This window comes from Hypomesus transpacificus, unplaced genomic scaffold (assembly GCF_021917145.1).
Source record: "Hypomesus transpacificus isolate Combined female unplaced genomic scaffold, fHypTra1 scaffold_65, whole genome shotgun sequence".
NCBI classification, from domain to species: domain Eukaryota; kingdom Metazoa; phylum Chordata; class Actinopteri; order Osmeriformes; family Osmeridae; genus Hypomesus; species Hypomesus transpacificus.
The window spans coordinates 343,554-363,150 of NW_025814037.1; the positions used below are offsets into that span (position 1 = coordinate 343,554).

Here is a 19,597-nt window from a genome sequence, read left to right on the forward strand (position 1 = left end):
TTCCCAATGAAGAACAGAATTGTACTCCAGTCCTGTCAGCTGTTTAATCACCTCTCAAATGTGTATGGATCAGCCTTCCACAATAGGCACATTGTCATTTGGTCTAGTGACTTATTACCCCAAACAAGAACATGCTGAATTTCAGAGAAGGACCGTTTGACAATCCCTGGCAGGATGTGCCTTTGAAAAAAGACCAACTATAGTTTACTGCTTGTGGTGAACATTTAAAACAGTTTTATTCCCTTGTAGGCCTATAAAGAGGTACAAATATATACAATATATGTTTATATTATATTGGTAAAGTACCTAGGCCTCCAAAGTAATATAAAAAAAATATTATAAAGTCTACAACTTTACAAATGTTCACCGTAGTCTACAATTAATGTAGTAAAACCTTAATAACATGTTTTTTATTCAAATGTATGAACTAATATGGTGTATTTTATCATCCTGCAGCCGATTTCACAAGTGTCTTGCGATAAAACGTGACCAGCTTATGGCGGCACTTCGCAGCCAGTGTGGCCGGTCCCATTTGATAACATGGGCGCCGAAAGAAAAAAGGCGGCGCTTCCAGGCGCTTCACAGCAGATCGCAGCTAATCGCAGCCAGTATGTCCCAGGTGTAACTCGCCGTCCTTTGAGTCTGACTTGACGCAGCCCCGTCTCAACCACGCGTAAAAAACATTTTTTCCTCGGAAGTGATAAACCATGTTGGATTGTTGGCTCTATGTGCATTGTTTGGGTCTTCTGTTTCTATGTCTTTGTTTCTATTGCAGGATGGCAGACAGGCAGAGGAGCTGTGATTACTGCAAGGGCACACTTGTGATCTGTGCCTTGGTTCTTAATAAGCTGTGCCCTAACAAGCTGGGTCTCTCCCTTACTAGCAGGAACATCATTACCATTTGCTTTTTAGTTTGTAATGATTCTCTACACTCTACACTTGCACTGATCCCACACCCTTTCCCTACACTACTCATTTTCATGACCATCACATACAACCATTTCTTTGTACGAAACGCTTGTTTTGTACAAAGAAACATGGCTGAGTGGTGAGGGAACCTGTACTTGCTGTAGGTCGCTCTGGATTAGGGCGTCTGCTAAATGTATAATGTAATGTAAGCACTTTTTATTGAATAAATACATTGTTATCCTTAATCATGTGGCTTGCCACTTCCTTCATTTACTTCTGGAGCTTCCTATGAACCCAGTTAACACAAAATATGGTACCCTGATAATCGTCAGCTAACTAAATGGTAGGCGAATTGACAATCAAGCTTGATATGGTACAGTCATTGTCACGATCCGAGAAAGATCCAAGAAAGGTAAAATGACCCCGACGCAGGGTACACGGTGATGGTTCTTTAATTTTTTTTCTCTCAACAAGGACAAGGCAAAAATCTTAGTCAGACGGAAACAGGTCGGTAATCCACAAGGCAAAAGTATCCAAAGTGTTAGGCAAAAGTCGGAGTCAAAAATACAAGGCTGAGGTTTACACACAATCTTGATATTATTTATCAATAGGCTCAGTACGTCGTTAACACAAACAATACTTCACAAATGAAACAAACAAAGGGCCCGACTTAAGTAGGAAAGATAATGATTCACTGGTGAAATCAATACAACCAAATGACAGCCCAAAACACAGAAACGAAAAAATAGACAGTGCAAAACCCACACAGTCATGAACTAGCACTGTTCAAAGATGTCAACGCCCAGTTTCATTGAAAATGGATTGGAAGCCAACGCTTCGCGCCGCTCCGCTGTAGTGGACACACACGGTAAGTTCTCAATGTCAGCAGAAAAACATGAAAGAGCAGAAACCTGCTCTCGCAATGCAGTGTTAGGCTACTAATAAAATGATTGTGACAATTTTTTTACTTTCATTTGTCTTCACAGCGCCTGTTCACCAGGGATAATTTTCCATAACAAATTACGCAATGCGCCCTCTACTTTTATGAGGTGACCTGACGCTCATGTCATTGACCCTTTAGTGACACCATCTAGGATATGGGTAACACAATTTTCCTTATCTGGGAAATCACACCCTAATCTTTTGATACATTTCCTTCTCATGTAATACACTTTCCCCTACATTCAGCCTAATAACATACTCCAAACTAACACAATGCACCATCATTAGGCTACAATGACTTGGTAACGGGTGAAAAATACAAGATTTTAACTGAACTTCCATTCAGGGATACGACTGCAGATGCATTGGTGACAGAAAAGTTTAAAGACATTTTTGTAAGTCCAATGGTAATATCTGTAGGTTGCCACCTACACTCAGAAGCCAATGCAACTTAGAAACCCTTTTAAAATTAAACACTCTAAAAGTAAGGTTATACAATTTAATTTGATGTCTTAAATTAATACTTATGTGTTATGGTGTGGGGTAGGACCCAAATGAAGGAGAGTAGCCAGACAATGCCTCAAACAAAGGGTTTATTCTTTTAAACGGGAAACAGACAGGGTACTCACGTTAACAAGGGTAAGGACAAGACAAAGACTGGACACAAAACAGGAACCTAAAATACACAGAACCAATGCTCTAGGAATTAAAGATATGAGACCACTGCCCTCCAGTCTGCTAGAGCGGCTTTGAGGTCATCCGTCATCATTCTGCAGGACCTTTCTGCAGCGTTTGATACGGTTAATCACCAGGTCCTGCTCTCCAGACTTTCTGAGATGGGCATCACTGGCACTGCACTCCAGTGTCAGACCCTCGCCAGCTCTCCACTGGTGTCCCACAGGGCTCCGTCCTTGGACCCCTCCTCTTCTCTCTGTACACCACCTCACTTAGACCAATTTTCACCTCCCATGGCTTCTCCTACCACTGCTACGCTGTCGACACGCAGCTGTACCTGTCGTTCCCCCCGACCGATTCGGGGATCTCAGCTAGGACTGAGGCCTGCCTCACAGACATCTCCACCTGGATAACCAAGGACCACCTCCAGCTGAACCTCGCCAAAACAGAACTGCTCATCATCCCGGCCAAACCTTCCATCTCCCACAACCTCTCAATCACCCTGGGATCTGCGACGGTGACCCCTTCATCCTCTGCCAGGAACCTTGGAGTTACCATGGATGATGAGCTCTCACTCACGGCCCACATTGCTGCGGTCTCCCGGTCGTGCAGATTTACCCTACAACGGTACTTAGGAATGGTTCCCTGAACCCAATGCTAGTTTCCTCAAGGATCACAATGACTCTTGCTTAGAGACTTGTTGCTCTTGTTTGTTATTGGTAACTGATTTACACTGTTGTATTCGCTGCTAAATATTTTATTTTAATTCATCTTATTTGTATTTTTGCTGCTGCTTGCTTTTCTACAGGTACACTTGCACTTACCGATGCATGTTCTTTAATTGTAACTTGCTTAACTACATGCTCTTATGGTTCTTCCCTTTGGCACTTATTTTTTGGTTGTTCACAATGTGTGCTTCTTGTTTTGGCTACCCGCCAAATGCTTTGGGGCTATCTTGTTGTTATTATCAGTGACCAATGCACTCTGTAAAGCTCTCTCTTGGAAGTCACTTTGGATAAAAGCGTCTGCTAAATGAATAAATGTAAATGTAATGTAATGACCTACCTATTGTAAATAAAATGTTTTGTTACTTTTAATTTCATTTGTGCTCCCAGAGTGGCACTTTATGTAAAAAATCTGTGTCAACCATGTTTGCATTAAAAAAGGTTTCAGTTACATTGTTTAATCTTATTGGGGTTGAGTATTGGATTTTAAAATGTCAGTATTGTCTTCTGAGTAAGATGTAGGACACCCTGCAGATATTACTGTTGGACATGAAAATGCAGTCAAAATATAGTATTTTCCTTAGAGTAGAGGTGCTAGACATGTCGTAAATGGATACAGGTCACTGTACAAACGTTGAATGTGTTCACTCACACAAGGAAGTAGCCTACACTAATCCTTTCAAAGTGCCTAAACACATCTGTATAAGCCCGGAATGAGGTGTGTAGCCAACCAGTGCTTGTTTAATCATGTCATAACTGGATTCATGGGAAGATTAGATAAGAACTTAAGGAAGTGACAAGCCACGGTAATAAGGATAACGTATTTATTTAATAAAAAGTGCTTACAAAGAAACGATTGGATGTGAGGGTCATGTAAATTAGTAGGGTAGGGAATGGGTGTGGGATCAGTGCAAGTGTGGAGTGAAAAGAATCATTAAAAAATAAAAATAAAACAGTGATTATGTTCCTGCTAGTAATAGAGATCTTATTAAGGACCGAGACACAGGTCCCAGATGTGCCCTTGCAGCAATCACAGCTCCTCTGCCTGCCTGCCATCCTGCAACAGAAACAAAGACACAGAAACAGAAGACAGGGAGAGGACAACCAAACTATGCACATAGTGCCAACAATCTAACATGGTTAATCATCAGAACAGGCATAACCTCCCGATCACTGCAAGCCATTCAGGTAATGTCCTATTGACTCATACAGCTGTGAACAGTATCCTTTCTGAAGTAAAGTCATGGCAGTGTTTAACAGCGTTCAACTCAAGTTAAAAGCAGTAGGTCTACGTCTTACGCAACAGAAAGAAAAAATATGTATTTCAGGTCATCTGCAAGTCCTAGTGTGCCATTACAATCAGCCCTTGGCCCAGCAGCAGCTTGGGTAGGCCTGGTTGCACAATGAAATCTGTATGAAAGGTTGCTGCCAGAAGGTGACCTGAGAACGAGTTGGGCCTTTGGGACATCTTATATGATCTGTTAAGTATAAAGACAACAGTGTGTGAATGTGAAGGACAGCCGATGAACCTTTATTTCTGTCACCTTGGCTGTGTATTTCATTTTTCTTGGTCTATACAAAGAAGATGACCGCTCAACAAATTGGCATCACAATATATTGATATATTGTGATATTGATATATTTTATATCATGCAGTATTGCAATTGTGACCACCAAGTTCATACTGATAGCTAATTAGCTAACCAACATTGTATTTGATAGTAGCTAGCATTAGTTACGCTACAGCTAGACAGATAGACCAGAAAGAGGAACAACTCATCAACCAGCGGTAGACATCGGCTCTTTTGGAAGTGTTTGTGACAGCATGGCACTACATCCAACAATATTCAAATGTAATGTTCAAATTCTTGTCTTTTTATTTTATTTTCAGAACATAAAAACACAGAAAATCAGATGCCTACCTGTCTACGTGGTGGGTCAGCAGTCAGAGTCCTCTCAAAGAGTGATTCGTAAATGTTTTCGTGGCCGCGCATCGGGACTGTTGCATAGGCTCGTCCAAGTAAACTGAAATTATTCGTTCATTTCCCGACTCGGTCTTCGAGTTCGAGTCTTTGGATCATTTTTCACGTGACCTGCATAGGCTCTGTACTGGTAGCTAGAGGAAACAAATGATTTGTTCATTTCCTGACTCGGTCTATCTACGAGTCTTTGGATCATTTTTCACGTGACCTGCATAGGCTCTGTACTGGTAGCTAGAGGAAACGAACGATTCGTTCACTTCCCGACTCGCTCTTTATACGAGTCTTTTGATCATTTTTCACGTGACCTGCATAGGCTCTGTACTGGTAGCTAGAGGAAACGAACGATTCGTACATTTCCTGACTAGCTCTTTCTTCGAGTCTTTGGATCATTTTTCACGTGACCTGCATTGTATTTTTTAGCAGAGGAAACGGTTTCCTCATTCCCTTTTGCGTGGCCGCTGTTTTAGTAAGACATGAATAATATTCGCTCAAGTCATCATACTGACTGGTTTTGTTATTTTCACTTTACATTTACACTTACAGTTTATTGCAGTTTAATTGTTTGACGTGATAATTCAATGCTAGTGCGATAATAAATGACCAAATCATACAAACTGTCATGATACATTAATCCCCCCCCCCCGTTGAAATGAACGAATGAAACAAAAAAAGAAGCAAAATCCAAATTGAGCGGAAGTAAATAGGAGGGCAGAACCAGGCTACTAATGATAAGTGTAACAGAATTTACACATTTTTCTACCTTGTATAAAACCTGATGATCCTCATCGGACCTCTTGAGCCTTTCTCTTCCAAAGGACTGCCTCAACGACAACTACTGCAGTCGCTTCAGTAGCTCTACGATGGCCTGCTACTGTGCGTCCATTTTCTCAGAGACCAGATCCAGGTTCTGGTCTGCCATCATACCCTTACAAAGAAGTAAATTAAAGTAAACTATAAGTATACTAAAATAGATGCTTTGAAAATAGTTCACTTTAGATATAGTTATTCAAAGTATGCTTAGAAACAAAAAATGGTATACATTTCTTCTGGAATAGGATGTACATTTTCTTTTATTATACAGCAAAAACAGTCAAGTACATTAGTTTAGTTACATTTTTTCGATCCATCTTGTATATCATAATTATTCTAACTACATCATGATTTAGAGAGATATCATTCCCTCGTCCGTCCTTCTTCCCCTCTCCCCTTGTTTCTCTCCTCGATCCTCTCTTGTAGCCTCAATCAGGACCTTCAGGGTATAAACACAGTCGTTAGTGTAATCCTCCCCACCTGGTCACCCTGGCGACGCCTTTACTCCGCCTCACCCCCCATAGAGGGCGTAGCAGGCCTACGTTCTCTTACATAACCCCCCCCCCACCAAGACAGACCCAGAGGGTCTTGCGCCAGCCGTGCTCTAACGGTCACGGCGAGACAGCTCGTCCGCATTCCCATGCAACTTCCCTGGCTTTGCTATGGCCGCGTAATTAGGGATGAAGCGCCTGTAATACCCCGTCTGTCCTAGGAAGGCGCGGACTGCCTTCTTTGTGGTTGGTCTCGGCCACTCTCTTACCGCCTCCGTCTTTGCCTTCTGTGGCTTAATCAGTCCGCTTCCTATAGTGTACATTTACATTTATGCATTTAGCAGACGCTTTTATCCAAAGTGACTTCCAAGAGAGAGCTTTACAAAAGAGCATAGGTCACTGATCATAACAACGAGGTACTCCCAAACATTACAAGCAGCCAAAACATGAAGCATACATTGTGAAAAAAACTAAACAAGTGCCAAAAGGGAAGACCCGTAAGAGCATGCAGTTATACAAGTTACAAATTAAAACAACATGAACCACAAAAAGTGCAGGACTGTACCTGTAGAAGAACAATCAACAGTAAAATATTTCACAGCGAGTGCAAGACTTAACTTCGTTATAACTTACATTTAGTTTACATTTAGTCATTTAGCAGACGCTCTTATCCAGAGCGACTTACAGTAAGTACAGGGACATTCCCCCCGAGGCAAGTAGGGTGAAGTGCCTTGCCCAAGGACACAACGTCATTTGGCATGGCAGGGAATAGATCCGGCAACCTTCGGATTACTAGTCCGACTCCCTCACCGCTCAGCCATTTGACGCCCCTAACTAACCTACAAGAGCAACAAGTCACTCAATAAGAGTCATTGTGATCCTGAAGGAAACTAACATCAGGCCCAGCCAAGCATTCCTAAGTGCCGTTGTACTCCCGGAACAAGTGCGTCTTGAGCCTTTTCTTGAAGGTGGGGAGACAGTCAGTGTCCCTGATGGAGGTGGGGAGCTGGTTCCACCATTGGGGGGCCAGGCAGGAGAAGAGCTTGTGTTGGGACCGGGCGGTCTTGAGCGGCGGGACCACCAGGCGAGTTCACAGCGAGTACAAGACTTAACTTCGTTATAACTAACCTACAAGAGCAACAAGTCACTCAATAAGAGTCATTGTGATCCTGAAGGAACTAACATCAGGCCCAGCCAAGCATTCCTAAGTGCCGTTGTACTCCCGGAACAAGTGCGTCTTGAGCCTTTTCTTGAAGGTGGGGAGACAGTCAGTGTCCCTGATGGAGGTGGGGAGCTGGTTCCACCATTGGGGGGCACGGCAGGAGAAGAGCTTGTGTTGGGACCTGGCAGTCTTGAGCGGTGGGACCACCAGGCGGTTGTCTGAGGAAGACCGTAGGTGACGGGTGGGGGTGTAAGGTTGCAGGAGAGACTTGATGTATTCGGGTGCAGTCCCGTTCACTGCTCGGAAGGTCAGTACCAGGGTCTTGAATCTGATACGGGCGTTGATGGGTAGCCAGTGGAGAGAGATGAGGAGCGGGGTAACATGGGAGCGTCTGGGTAGATTGTAGAGTAGGCGGGCCGCTGCGTTCTGAGGCCACGTTTACACATAGCCGGGTATTTACAGAAACGAATATTTCTGCCCCTACATTTTCTAAAATAACGTCGTACACACAAGTACGTTTTCAAAAATGTTTCTGTTTACATGTACCTGCATATACGCCCCCGAGCGCCATCATCACTATGCCAAACCTGTAGGCGGCAGTGTAATGTGAAGGATAAAGCCATGCAAACCAATCACAATTTTCAAAATCAACAACTACGAATAACACGACCGACTTCCTTTACCTTTCAGGCGCGATGTTCATTTGTTTGAATGATTCACAAATGCGATGCACAACTGTATTTCGTGATTCAGAAATGTAATGCAATTCACAAATAAATGACCCCATTATGCTAGACTTCATGCACCACCGGCGGTGCCGACAGCCGGCTGTGTTGAAGCTGAGAAAGCCATTGGCTGCTTCAAGTCAGCCGGGCTGCAGGCGACTCTGGCGCTGCATGAAGTCGAACGCACGTGTTACTGTAAACAGGTCGCTCTCATGACGTGATGCTTTTTTAGTCCCATACTGTGAGCTTTGAGAACCTAAAACTCAGTTTAAGCTAGTGCACACGCAAACACAAAAACTGAGTTTTCAGAAATCTCCACTTTGGCCGGAGTTTTTAGAAATGATCGTTTTCCGTGATGAAACCTCAGTTTTCGTGTAAATGAAAGGCCAAACCGCATGAAAATATATGCGTTTTTCTTCCGTGTAAACGGGGCCTGAATCCTCTGAAGAGGGCGGGTTGCACATGCTGGGAGACCAGCGAGCAGCGAGTTGCAGTAGTCCAACTTGGAGAGGACCAGTGCTTGGACTAGCAGCTGGGTGGAGTGCTCAGACATGTATCTCCGGATGTTGTAGAGGGTGAATCTACAAGACCGGGAGACTGCGGCAATGTGGGCCGTGAGGGAGAGCTCGTCATCCATGGTAACCCCAAGGTTCCTGGCAGAGGATGAAGGGGTCACCGTCGCAGATCCCAGGGTGATTGACAGATCGTGGGAGATGGAGGGTTTAGCCGGGATGATGAGAAGTTCTTTTTTGGCAAGGTTCAGCTGGAGGTGGTGCTCGGTCATCCAGGCGGAGATGTCTGTGAGGCAGGCCTCAATCCTAGCTGAGATCCCCAAATCAGTCGGGGGGAACGACAGGTACAGCTGCGTGTCGTCTGACAAGTATCACCCTATTTATATTCATATTTATATGTGTCAGAAATATTAATCTATCAAGCATTGCACAGTCAGTCGGTGAACAAGTTTAAGAAAGCTTTATTGCTTGTGGCCGGCCCACAAGGAGACAAAAACATCACACGCCATTGTGCTACAAAGTTTGTCTGGTTCACAAGTCTTCAAGTAAGACTATATATTGGTGAGAAGTCTCCTCCCCTGCATATCAGCTGTCAATATGATCGATCCCAGAAACAGAGTGCGCGTGCACGTGGAAACTTACAGAGTTCTCTGACCCTAGGCTTGACCATATGATTCACTCAGCACAGATAAGGTTAACACATTTATTGCACCTCTAGCATACTAATGGTCAACCTAGGTCAGTTTGTCTGCGTAAGCCTCGTGTCATCTATAGATCATGTAGGGAGAGGGTTCTCTGCTGGCAAGGAATGCTGAACACAGAATCATTCTTATTACAGGATAACAGTTACATCTTCAATTTTTCCAACATATCCCTCCTGTTTATCCTGAATAAAAGGTGTTATTCCAAAACCACGCCTACACACAGCCAATAAAATCAAAAATACATAAAATCTAAACAATTCATAAAAATAAAACATACGTAATATTCAATAAGACTATACAGCATTATAGTCTAGTGGTGTGAATGCTTGGACATGACGGAAGCCCATGGTATTGGGTAAAACCCGTCATCACGAAGCAGAATGGTCATTTGATGTCTGATGCGTTGGACCTCATCTCAGATCTCCTTCACACAAATTCAAATAGAAACAAAGATTGTAACAAAGAAATCGATACAGAAATTATCAGGATATAAAAACATGCCTACTTGTTGTCAACATGGTCATCTTTAAAACCATCAAACATTCAGTAGACTGTCAGTCAGGTTTTTCTAAGACAGGCCCTGATTGTGCTCTTCCTCTCTAGTTTAGGTGATAAGCATTTCTCTCAGGTCAGGGAGTCATCATTCAACCAAACAAAAACCTGTTTAACCCTTAAGTCACCCCAGATTTTGTCTCCAGGTGTACTCCCCCGGTCAAACTTATCTCCATTTTATAGATTGCAAAATAAGCTCACCCTCCCCCGAATCTGATCTCCTACAGAGCGGCCAGGACTTTTGGTCAACAGACATTTCTCTCCAGCCTGCTGCTAACTCTTTTACAACCTCTGCATGATAAGACACATCACTTTGGCACAAATCCTGAAATCTCTTTACATGCTCAATTTCGGTTTCTTTTAAAATTAATATCAACTTTCTGTAGTACAAATAGGTTTCTCAAAAACAAAACATTAAACTTTAATGCAACTCCCAAATAATACTTCATTAAGTCACAAATGAAACAGTTTTGTTATCTCCTCTTCCGACAGTCTATCACTGTTATCAAAGCATTCAAACTTCTGCCCTGGAACATAACAAATCAGCTGGAACATCTTTACGTAACTGGTAGAACGTATCATGATAGGAGTGTTTGTACCTAAAGTTTATTCCACAGAAAACATTGTTTACTTATCTCAAGATTAAAACTTCACTTCTGAATCTCTTTACCATTTGCATTGTTATCAATGAAATAATTAAATCATTATATCCGTAGTCATAGCACCATTTCGAATTGTTCATACGTTTGTCCACAAACATACAAAACAGAAAACGCAATGTCATCCCCATGACAATTCCCCTTGTTTCTCAAAGTCCAATTTGCTGAAACTGATGCCATGATTGTGTGCATGGTGATTGTGTAATCTTCTCATAGAAAATGTAGTCTAGTTGATCAAAACAGCAACCTCAACGCACTGTACTATAGGCAACCTCAACGCACTGTACTATAGGCACAGCACAGAGTTTTCCTTAATTTGACGTCAAACAAAATGCACGCTTGACTCACGTGTACCATGCCATTTCCTCTGACACTAGCCAGGAATGACCCCGTTCACCTCGGCTCATTTTCCAGGATTTAACGTGTAAAATCGGTCCCCACAATCCAGTCTCCTTAGGTCAGGGACCTCTCACTGGATTGAGACAGCATCTCTCTCCTGTCTGCGAATTTCAGAAGAAGTAGACTACACAGCAATTAAAATTACATTCTCACAGAGGTCAGTTGAAAGCAACTGACTCGTCGTTGGCCCATTCCTTAAACATTACATTTCTTTAGCTCAATAAAGTTCATGCATATCTTGTTCTCACTCAAATCGGGGTATGCTAAAAAAGTTTTTTCTTAAAGTTTTTCTTGAATAGTTTGTAAATCCATATGCTGTAGACACTCTTTCGTTATCACTCCCTCCTGTTGAGACATGATTAATCTCATGGCTCAATATTGTAGCATAACGAAATAGATTCTTTAGTATCACAAGTTCCTTCTGTGAATTTACATAACCCCTCATTTTGCCCCCGATTTAATGCAACACTCTTGTTACTTTCTCAATTACTCTTAGTTTTTACTTGAATAACTCAAATCTATCACATCAGCGCCCGCTTCAAACTCGAATCACACAAACGGCGCACTCTGGAACAAGCAAAAACCTTTTTTTTCTCTTTGAACAATACAGATGGTTGGCGTTTACCTTCTATTCACTTAATTTTGCTCTATAACTCTTCCGATTGTATTGGAACCAATTTATAAACCAGGGGTTCAATTTCTGCATTCTTATTGAATACCATAACACATCAAAGATATGCCGCTTTTAAATACAAGTTCTGGTCGGAAAGGCTTCAAAAAACCTCCCTGTTTGGCTAGGAATTACAACAAATGTTTATCATGCATTTGTTAACCACCAAACTTCGAATTCTTCCAAACGGACACATCTCTCAGCATTAATACTCACATAATTATGCAGAATTACCCTCTGGGATCACCTTTGCAAAAATTCAACGTAACGGGACTCTTAGGCCCCACCTTTCCTCGGAATTTCTGAAACTCATGTAAAATGTACTCAAACGACCAAAAACCTTGTCAGCAAATGTATCAAAATACTCATCACTTAACATATTTCAAAAGTAACCAAATTAATGTGTAAAATTCGCTCCAAATCCATCTAATTCTCTACATTTGCGTCTTCAATTTCTCAATGAGTCTGCGCATGAGTCATGTGGTTACTCATCTGGATCTCAAATGTCAAGCTGCAATTCCTTTACTAGCCTGTACCCGCCGCCATCGCTGTTGAGTCTGTCTGTAAGTTTGTTAGCTACAAATGTCGTTACCATAGTTGCAAATTCAACTTCCTGGACTCTCCTCGGTCTCAGGACAGAGCAAAATCTCTGGCAAAATGCACTTTCTCTACGTTTTCACCATTAGCCATTAGCCATTAGCTAACAAAGCCACAGCTTGGATCTTTTCCTCTCAGATCCCAAAGCTATCCTAGCAATTTGTAAAATACTTTGTTCAACAGACTGGCAAATTCGCTAGAATCATGTCAGCCTTCTTTAAGACACATTTGAGACAAAAATGACCACATTCTCCTCACTACTCTTTAACTTTAAAAATGGAATTCAAACCAAACCCAAATGTTGGTTTCCTTATGTCTAAGCATTTCACACTTCCTCTGTACAACTTTTTAAAACAATTAACCATGGTTATATTTACATAGAACCTCGATATTTACAATTCTATCAACTCTTAGTACTATTTCAATTTCAACATAAAACTTGGTCCAAAGTCTACATATGCACCTAAGATTGCTCGTCAGAGATGTTTACACATATCAGAGTTCTGGTTGGTCAAGTCTTCAACTAGTCCATTTGATTAGGTAAATATTAATACCACCAAACTCATACATTTCAGCAAAACAACCTCAGCAGCATCAAACACATACAGTGCCCTCCAAAAGTATTGGAACAGTGAGGCCAATTCCTTTATTTTTGCTGTAGACTGAAAACATTTGGGCTTGACATCAAACGATGAATGTGAAACCAGAGATCAACGTTTCAGCTTTTATTTCCAGGTATTTACATCAGGATCTGATGCACAAATTAGAAAATATCACCTTTTTGTTCGAACCCACCCATTTGTCACGTGAGCAAAAGTATTGGAACATATGACTGACTGGTGTGTTTTGTTGCCCAGGTGTGTCCTATTACATACATTATTCAATCAATAAATACCACTGAATGTCTACACTCAGGTTCAGATTGGGTAAGATAGGTTTTGTCTATGCAGACTGTATTCAGAGGTGAAAACAACATGAAAACCGGAGCGCTGTCTTTGGGTGAAAAACAAGCAATTGTGAGTCTTAGAGAAGATGGAAAATCAATCAGAGCCATTGCAGAAACATTGGCCATAGCCAGTACAACCATTTGGAATGTCCTGAAGAAGAAGAAAACTACTGGTGTACTAAGTAACAGACGTCGAACAGGTAGACCAAGGAAAACATCAGCAGTTGATGACAGAAACATTGTGAGAGCTGTAAAGAAAGACCCTAAAACAACTGTTAGTGAGATCAGCAACAACCTCCAGATGGCAGGAGTGAAGGTATCACTATCTACTGTTCGCAGAAGACTTCATGAACAAAAGTACAAGGGCTACACCAGAAGATGCAAACCACTCATTAGCAAGAAGAATAGGAAGGCCAGGCTGGAATTTGCCAAAAAGTACAGAGATGAACCTCAAAAATTCTGGGACAAAGTTTTATGGACTGATGAGACAAAGATTAACTTTTACCAAAGTGATGGAAAGGCTAAAGTTTGGAGAAAGAAAGGAACTGCTCATGATCCCAAACACACAAGCTCATCTGTGAAACACGGTGGAGGTAATGTCATGGCTTGGGCTTGCATGGCTTCTTCTAGGACGGGCTCATTAATCTTCATTGAGGATGTAACACATGATGGCAGCAGCAAAATGAACTCGGAAGTCTACAGAAACATTTTGTCTGCCAATTTAAGGAAAGATGCAACCAAACTGATTGGCAGAGCCTTCATCATGCAGCAAGATAACGACCCAAAACACACTGCCAAAACAACAAAGGAGTTCATCAGGGGCAAGAAATGGAAGGTATTAGACTGGCCAAGTCAATCTCCAGACTTAAACCCTATAGAGCATGCATTTTACCTGCTTAAGAGGAGACTGAAGGGAGGAACCCCACAAAACAAACAACAACTGAAAGAGGCTGCAGTGAAAGCCTGGGAAAGCATCAAAAAGGAAGAATGCAAAAGTTTGGTGACGTCAATGGGTCACAGACTTGCTGCAGTTATTGAAAGCAAAGGATTTGCAACTAAATATTAAGTCTTATTCACTTAAATATGTTTTAAGTATATCTGTTCCAATACTTTTGCTCACATGACAAATGGGTGGATTCAAACAAAATGTGATATTTTCTTAGTTGTGCATCAGATCCTGATGTAAATACCTGGAAATAAAAGCTGAAACGTTGATCTCTGGTCTCACGTTCATTATTTGATGTCAAGCCCAAATGTTTTCAGTCTACAGCAAAAATAAAGGAATTCGCCTCACTGTTCCAATACTTTTGGAGGGCACTGTATGTAGCACCTTTGCCCTTAACAACATGTAGGCCTAATTTTTAAAAAGTCACGCGTCTATCTCTTTCATCTTTTTCGTGCTGCACGGAGTATATTCTTTACAGTAGCCTCTTCAATAAGGCTATGAACTTTTACAGGTTATATTTACTTCAATGGCATTCTCACAGAATTAGCAAAAATCTTTCCATTTGTTTAGGTATTTGAATACCACCAAACTCAGATATATTTCAAATATCTCAGTTCTGGTCGGTCAGATTATAACTAATACTGTTACCCGGTTCTCCCGTCACCACGTTCTTAGTAATTATGACCCCGCCTATTTACGTCACCAGTACTACTCATGCATCAGTTTTCAAAACACTCTGCTCCACCAATATTATGCACACGCTGTTAGGTTTTAGCAAAATGACTTAATTCACGGATACACCACCAATACCGATCTCAGTAAAATATGACGCCCTATATTAACTGCACTGGATTTTCACCGGGTCTTAGCAGATATAGGACCAGAGTGCATCTTTACCTACTGCACTGTGGAGTTTTTGTCTCAACATAGGCCTAAAATAAAACAAAGTCGACTATATATATACAATTTATTCTTACCTTGTCCATTGAAAGCTGTGCCTCTTAGCTAGTTCAGAATTCCGTCACCTTTCCACCATCCGCCCCCAAAAATTTTTTGCCTCTTTTTAAACAGCCATATTTGCTGCGAGGTTCTCCACCGTTGTGCACGTCTGCACAATTTTAGTTCTTGGTTCTTGGGTTCTGGATGGTGGAATGGATTTTGGAATCCGGCTCGAAGGACCATTGTGTCAGAAATATTAATCTATCAAGCATTGCACAGTCAGTCGGTGAACAAGTTTAAGAAAGCTTTATTGCTTGTGGCCGGCCCACAAGGAGACAAAAACATCACACGCCATTGTGCTACAAAGTTTGTCTGGTTCACAAGTCTTCAAGTAAGACTATATATTGGTGAGAAGTCTCCTCCCCTGCATATCAGCTGTCAATATGATCGATCCCAGAAACAGAGTGCGCGTGCACGTGGAAACTTACAGAGTTCTCTGACCCTAGGCTTGACCATATGATTCACTCAGCACAGATAAGGTTAACACATTTATTGCACCTCTAGCATACTAATGGTCAACCTAGGTCAGTTTGTCTGCGTAAGCCTCGTGTCATCTATAGATCATGTAGGGAGAGGGTTCTCTGCTGGCAAGGAATGCTGAACACAGAATCATTCTTATTACAGGATAACAGTTACATCTTCAATTTTTCCAACAATATGATATTCCACCTAGAATATTTTCATAGCTAGCATGTGTTTCCTTAGCATTCCTGTTCATTACACTACCCGTAGACGTAGAGATGGCACAAAGTATATAGGGTCAACTTCTAACCTTCACTACCTATCCAGATCTTCTCTACCTGCCCTCTCTCTTTCTTTAGGGCTCTGGAACCCTTGTTCTCAACACAGTCTGCTGTGAACAAGGCAGACTTAATCCCGGCGTTTGCATCCCATGCTTCTCTTCATGCCCTTGCACTGACAGAGACATGGATCCGCCCAGAGAACACTGCAACTCCAGCTGCTCTCTCCGTCAACCACTCCTTCACTCACTCACCCTGCTCAACCGGGCGGGGTGGTGGGACAGGGCTGCTTCTTTCCCCATATATGAAATACACATCCACACCACTCCCTGTTCCTGCCAAATCATTTGAACATCATTATGTTATGCTAACTGATCCTATCAAAGCATGCTTAATTGTTCTTTATCGCCCTCCAGGACCGCTAGCCGACTTTGTGGAGGAGCTGGACATGCTCCTCAGCGTCCTCCCGGATGATGGAACCCCCCTGATAGTCCTTGGGGACTTCAACATACAACTCCAAGGAACGCAGGCCGTTGACTTCTTGTCTCTCCTGACTTCCTTTGACCTGATGCTGCTGAGCACACCGGCGACCCACAAGGCAGGCAAACAGCTAGACCTCGTCCTGACACGTAACTGTATCACTGACTTAACCTTTGTAACCCCACTGCACACTTCTGATCACTACTTTATCCAATTCTCTGTCTCTCCCTCCAACCCCTCCTACCTCCCCTCCCCTTGTAACTTTCCGCCGCAACCTCCGCTTCCCATCTCCCTCCCATTTCTTCTTTATTGTAACATCCTCCCTCCCATTGACGAGTTCTCGTCCCACCCGACTAACACTGCCACCGACTCCTTGTTAATCATTTTAACTGCATCACTTGACTCTCTCTGTGCCCTGTCAACCAGGCCTGCACGATCTTCTCCCTCCTGCCCGTGGGTTACGGTTGTTATTCGTGAAGAACGGTCCACCCTTCGGGCAGCTGAGAGGAGATGGCGCAAGTCCAAAGACGGTCTGGACCTTGATAAGTATCACTCCCTCCTTAAATCTTTCTCTTCTCACATAACTGTAGCACCAGCATTAAGGAGGGAGTGAAACCCTCTACTTTCTGAACAAAATAAACTCTGCTTCAAACCCCCACAAGCTTTTTTCTACCTTCTCCTCTCCTTCCTCTTAACCCACTTTCCCCACCCCCTCCCTCCACCCTGACAGCAGAAGTTGTGACATTAGCAGTCGGTTGCCTAAACCCACCTTTCCTACCCTCTCACCCTCCACGACTGACCCAACTAAATGTCAAACTCTTTCTCTCCCCTCTCCGAGGCAGAGATCTCTGACCTCATTCTCTCTCATCGCCCCACCTCCTGTCCCCTTGATCCTATCCCCTCCCCTCTCTTTCAAAGCACCTCCCCCTCCATCATAACTTTTCTTCTCCATGTCCCAAACTCCTCTCTTACCTCCAGCACCTTTCCCTCTGCCTTCAAACAGGCCAGAGTTACCCCTCTACTCAAAAAACCCTCCCTTAACCCTGCCATCCTCCAGAACTACAGACCGGTATCACTGCTACCCTTCTTTTCAAAAACAATTAAACGTGCTCTATCTAACCAACTGTCTTACTTTCTCTCTCAGAACAACCTGCTTGACCCCAACCAATCGGGCTTCAAGACTAGCCACTCCACAGAGACTGCCCTTCTTTCAGTCACCACTGCCCTCCAGACTGCCAGAGCGGCTTCCAGGTCATCTGTCATCATTCTGCTGGACCTTTCTGCAGCGTTTGACACGGTTAACCACCAGATCCTGCTCTCCAGACTTTCTGAGATGGGCATCACTGGTACTGCACTCCAGTGGATCTCATCCTACCTGTCGGGAAGATCCTACCAGGTCTCCTGGGGAGGCAAACTGTCAGGCCCTCGCCAGCTCTCCACTGGTGTCCCACAGGGCTCCCTAGCCTCTCTATTAGCTCATCCACCCATGGCATCGGGTAGGCATCGAAATGAGAGACCGCGTTTAGAGCCCTGAAATCGTTACAGACCCTTAGCGAGCCGTCAGGTTTCGGAACCAACACGATCGGACTGGACCATGCACTGGTTGATGTCTCAATGACACCTAGCCGTGCCATCTCCCTAACCTCTGCATTAGCAACTTCCCGTCTTGCCTCTGGAATCCGATAGGGGCGAAGATGCACCTTTGCGCCTCGATCTGTGTGTATGTGGTGTTGCATCAGAGTGGTACCACCTGGGGTGGTCGAGAAAACCCTCAGGTTTTGTGAAACCAGCCTCTCCATATCCCGCCTTTGATGCTCTGTCAGTTTTTCGCCCATAGGCACTTCCCTCTTCGTCTTCTTTCCTATTCCCTTGATCCCCATCATCACTTCAGATGTCTTTTCCTGGTAGGTTCTCAACAAGTTCGCGTGGTACAGCTGTTCTGCTCGTCGTCTCCCTGCCTGTTTTACTGTGTACGTTACCGGGGACACTTTCTCCTTTACCTCATAGGGACCCAACCATTGCGCTAGGAGTTTGTGCTGAGGAGATGGGACTAACAATAGCACTTTATCACCCGGTTCAAACTGTCGTGGGTTTGCAGTCTGATTGTATGACCGGGCCTGTGTACCTTGAGGTTTGGCCATGTGTTCTTCCACCATCGACCATATAGCCGCCATCCTATCTTGCAATAACACAACGTGCTCTACGAATGACCGGTATATTTCCCAGGCCTCCTTGGCCAAATCCAAAATGCCCCTACACGGGCGCCCGTACAATAGCTCAAACGGTGAAAACCCCGTGGATGCTTGTGGCACTTCCCTGAGAGCGAACATCAAATGCGGCAATAACATGTCCCAATTCTTTCCGTCTTTGTCCACAACTTTTTTTAACATGCCCTTGATAGTCTTACTTAGACGTTCGCACAGGCCGTCTGTTTGAGGATGATACACACTGGTGCGGAGTTGTTCCACGTCATACAGTTTGAATACGTCCTTCATTAGTCGTGACATAAAAGGAGTGCCCTGGTCCGTCAAGATAGTAGCAGGCAGTCCCACCCTTGAAAACAAAAGAAACAGCTCCTTTGCTATCCCTTTCGTTGCCATGCTGCGTAGAGCAATTGCCTCTGGGTATTTAGTGGCATAATCCACTACCACTACTGTGTATTGATGTCCCCTTGCTGATCGTGGCAGTGGCCCTACTAAATCCATAGCTATCCGTTCGAATGGCGTCTCTATGATCGGTAAGGGAATCAAGGGATTTCGGTAACGGGGCTTAGGAGCAGTGCACTGACACTTGTCACACGTGCGGCAATATCGAGCCACATCTCTGGTCCTCATAAATGACAACTTTAAGATATTTTATCATAATCTCTATAGTTCTGAGCAGCCAAGGGATGCGTCTGTTCTGATGGATATGTTCTTTGACCAGCTAAACTTGCCCACTATACCATCAGAACATAAACTTGCTCTTAATTC

The 19,597-nt window shown here is 43.3% G+C and overlaps 1 protein-coding gene across 1 annotated transcript in view; it reads right to left on the minus strand.

The window, feature by feature from the left end:
• Positions 1–18,799, minus strand: part of LOC124466113 (receptor tyrosine-protein kinase erbB-3-like) — a 147,506-nt gene extending 128,707 nt beyond the window's left edge. Inside the window, 1 exon segment of the mRNA XM_047017791.1 lies at positions 18,751–18,799. Within this exon segment, the coding sequence (XP_046873747.1) occupies positions 18,751–18,799 (49 nt within the window).
• Positions 18,800–19,597: the final 798 nt, after the last annotated feature.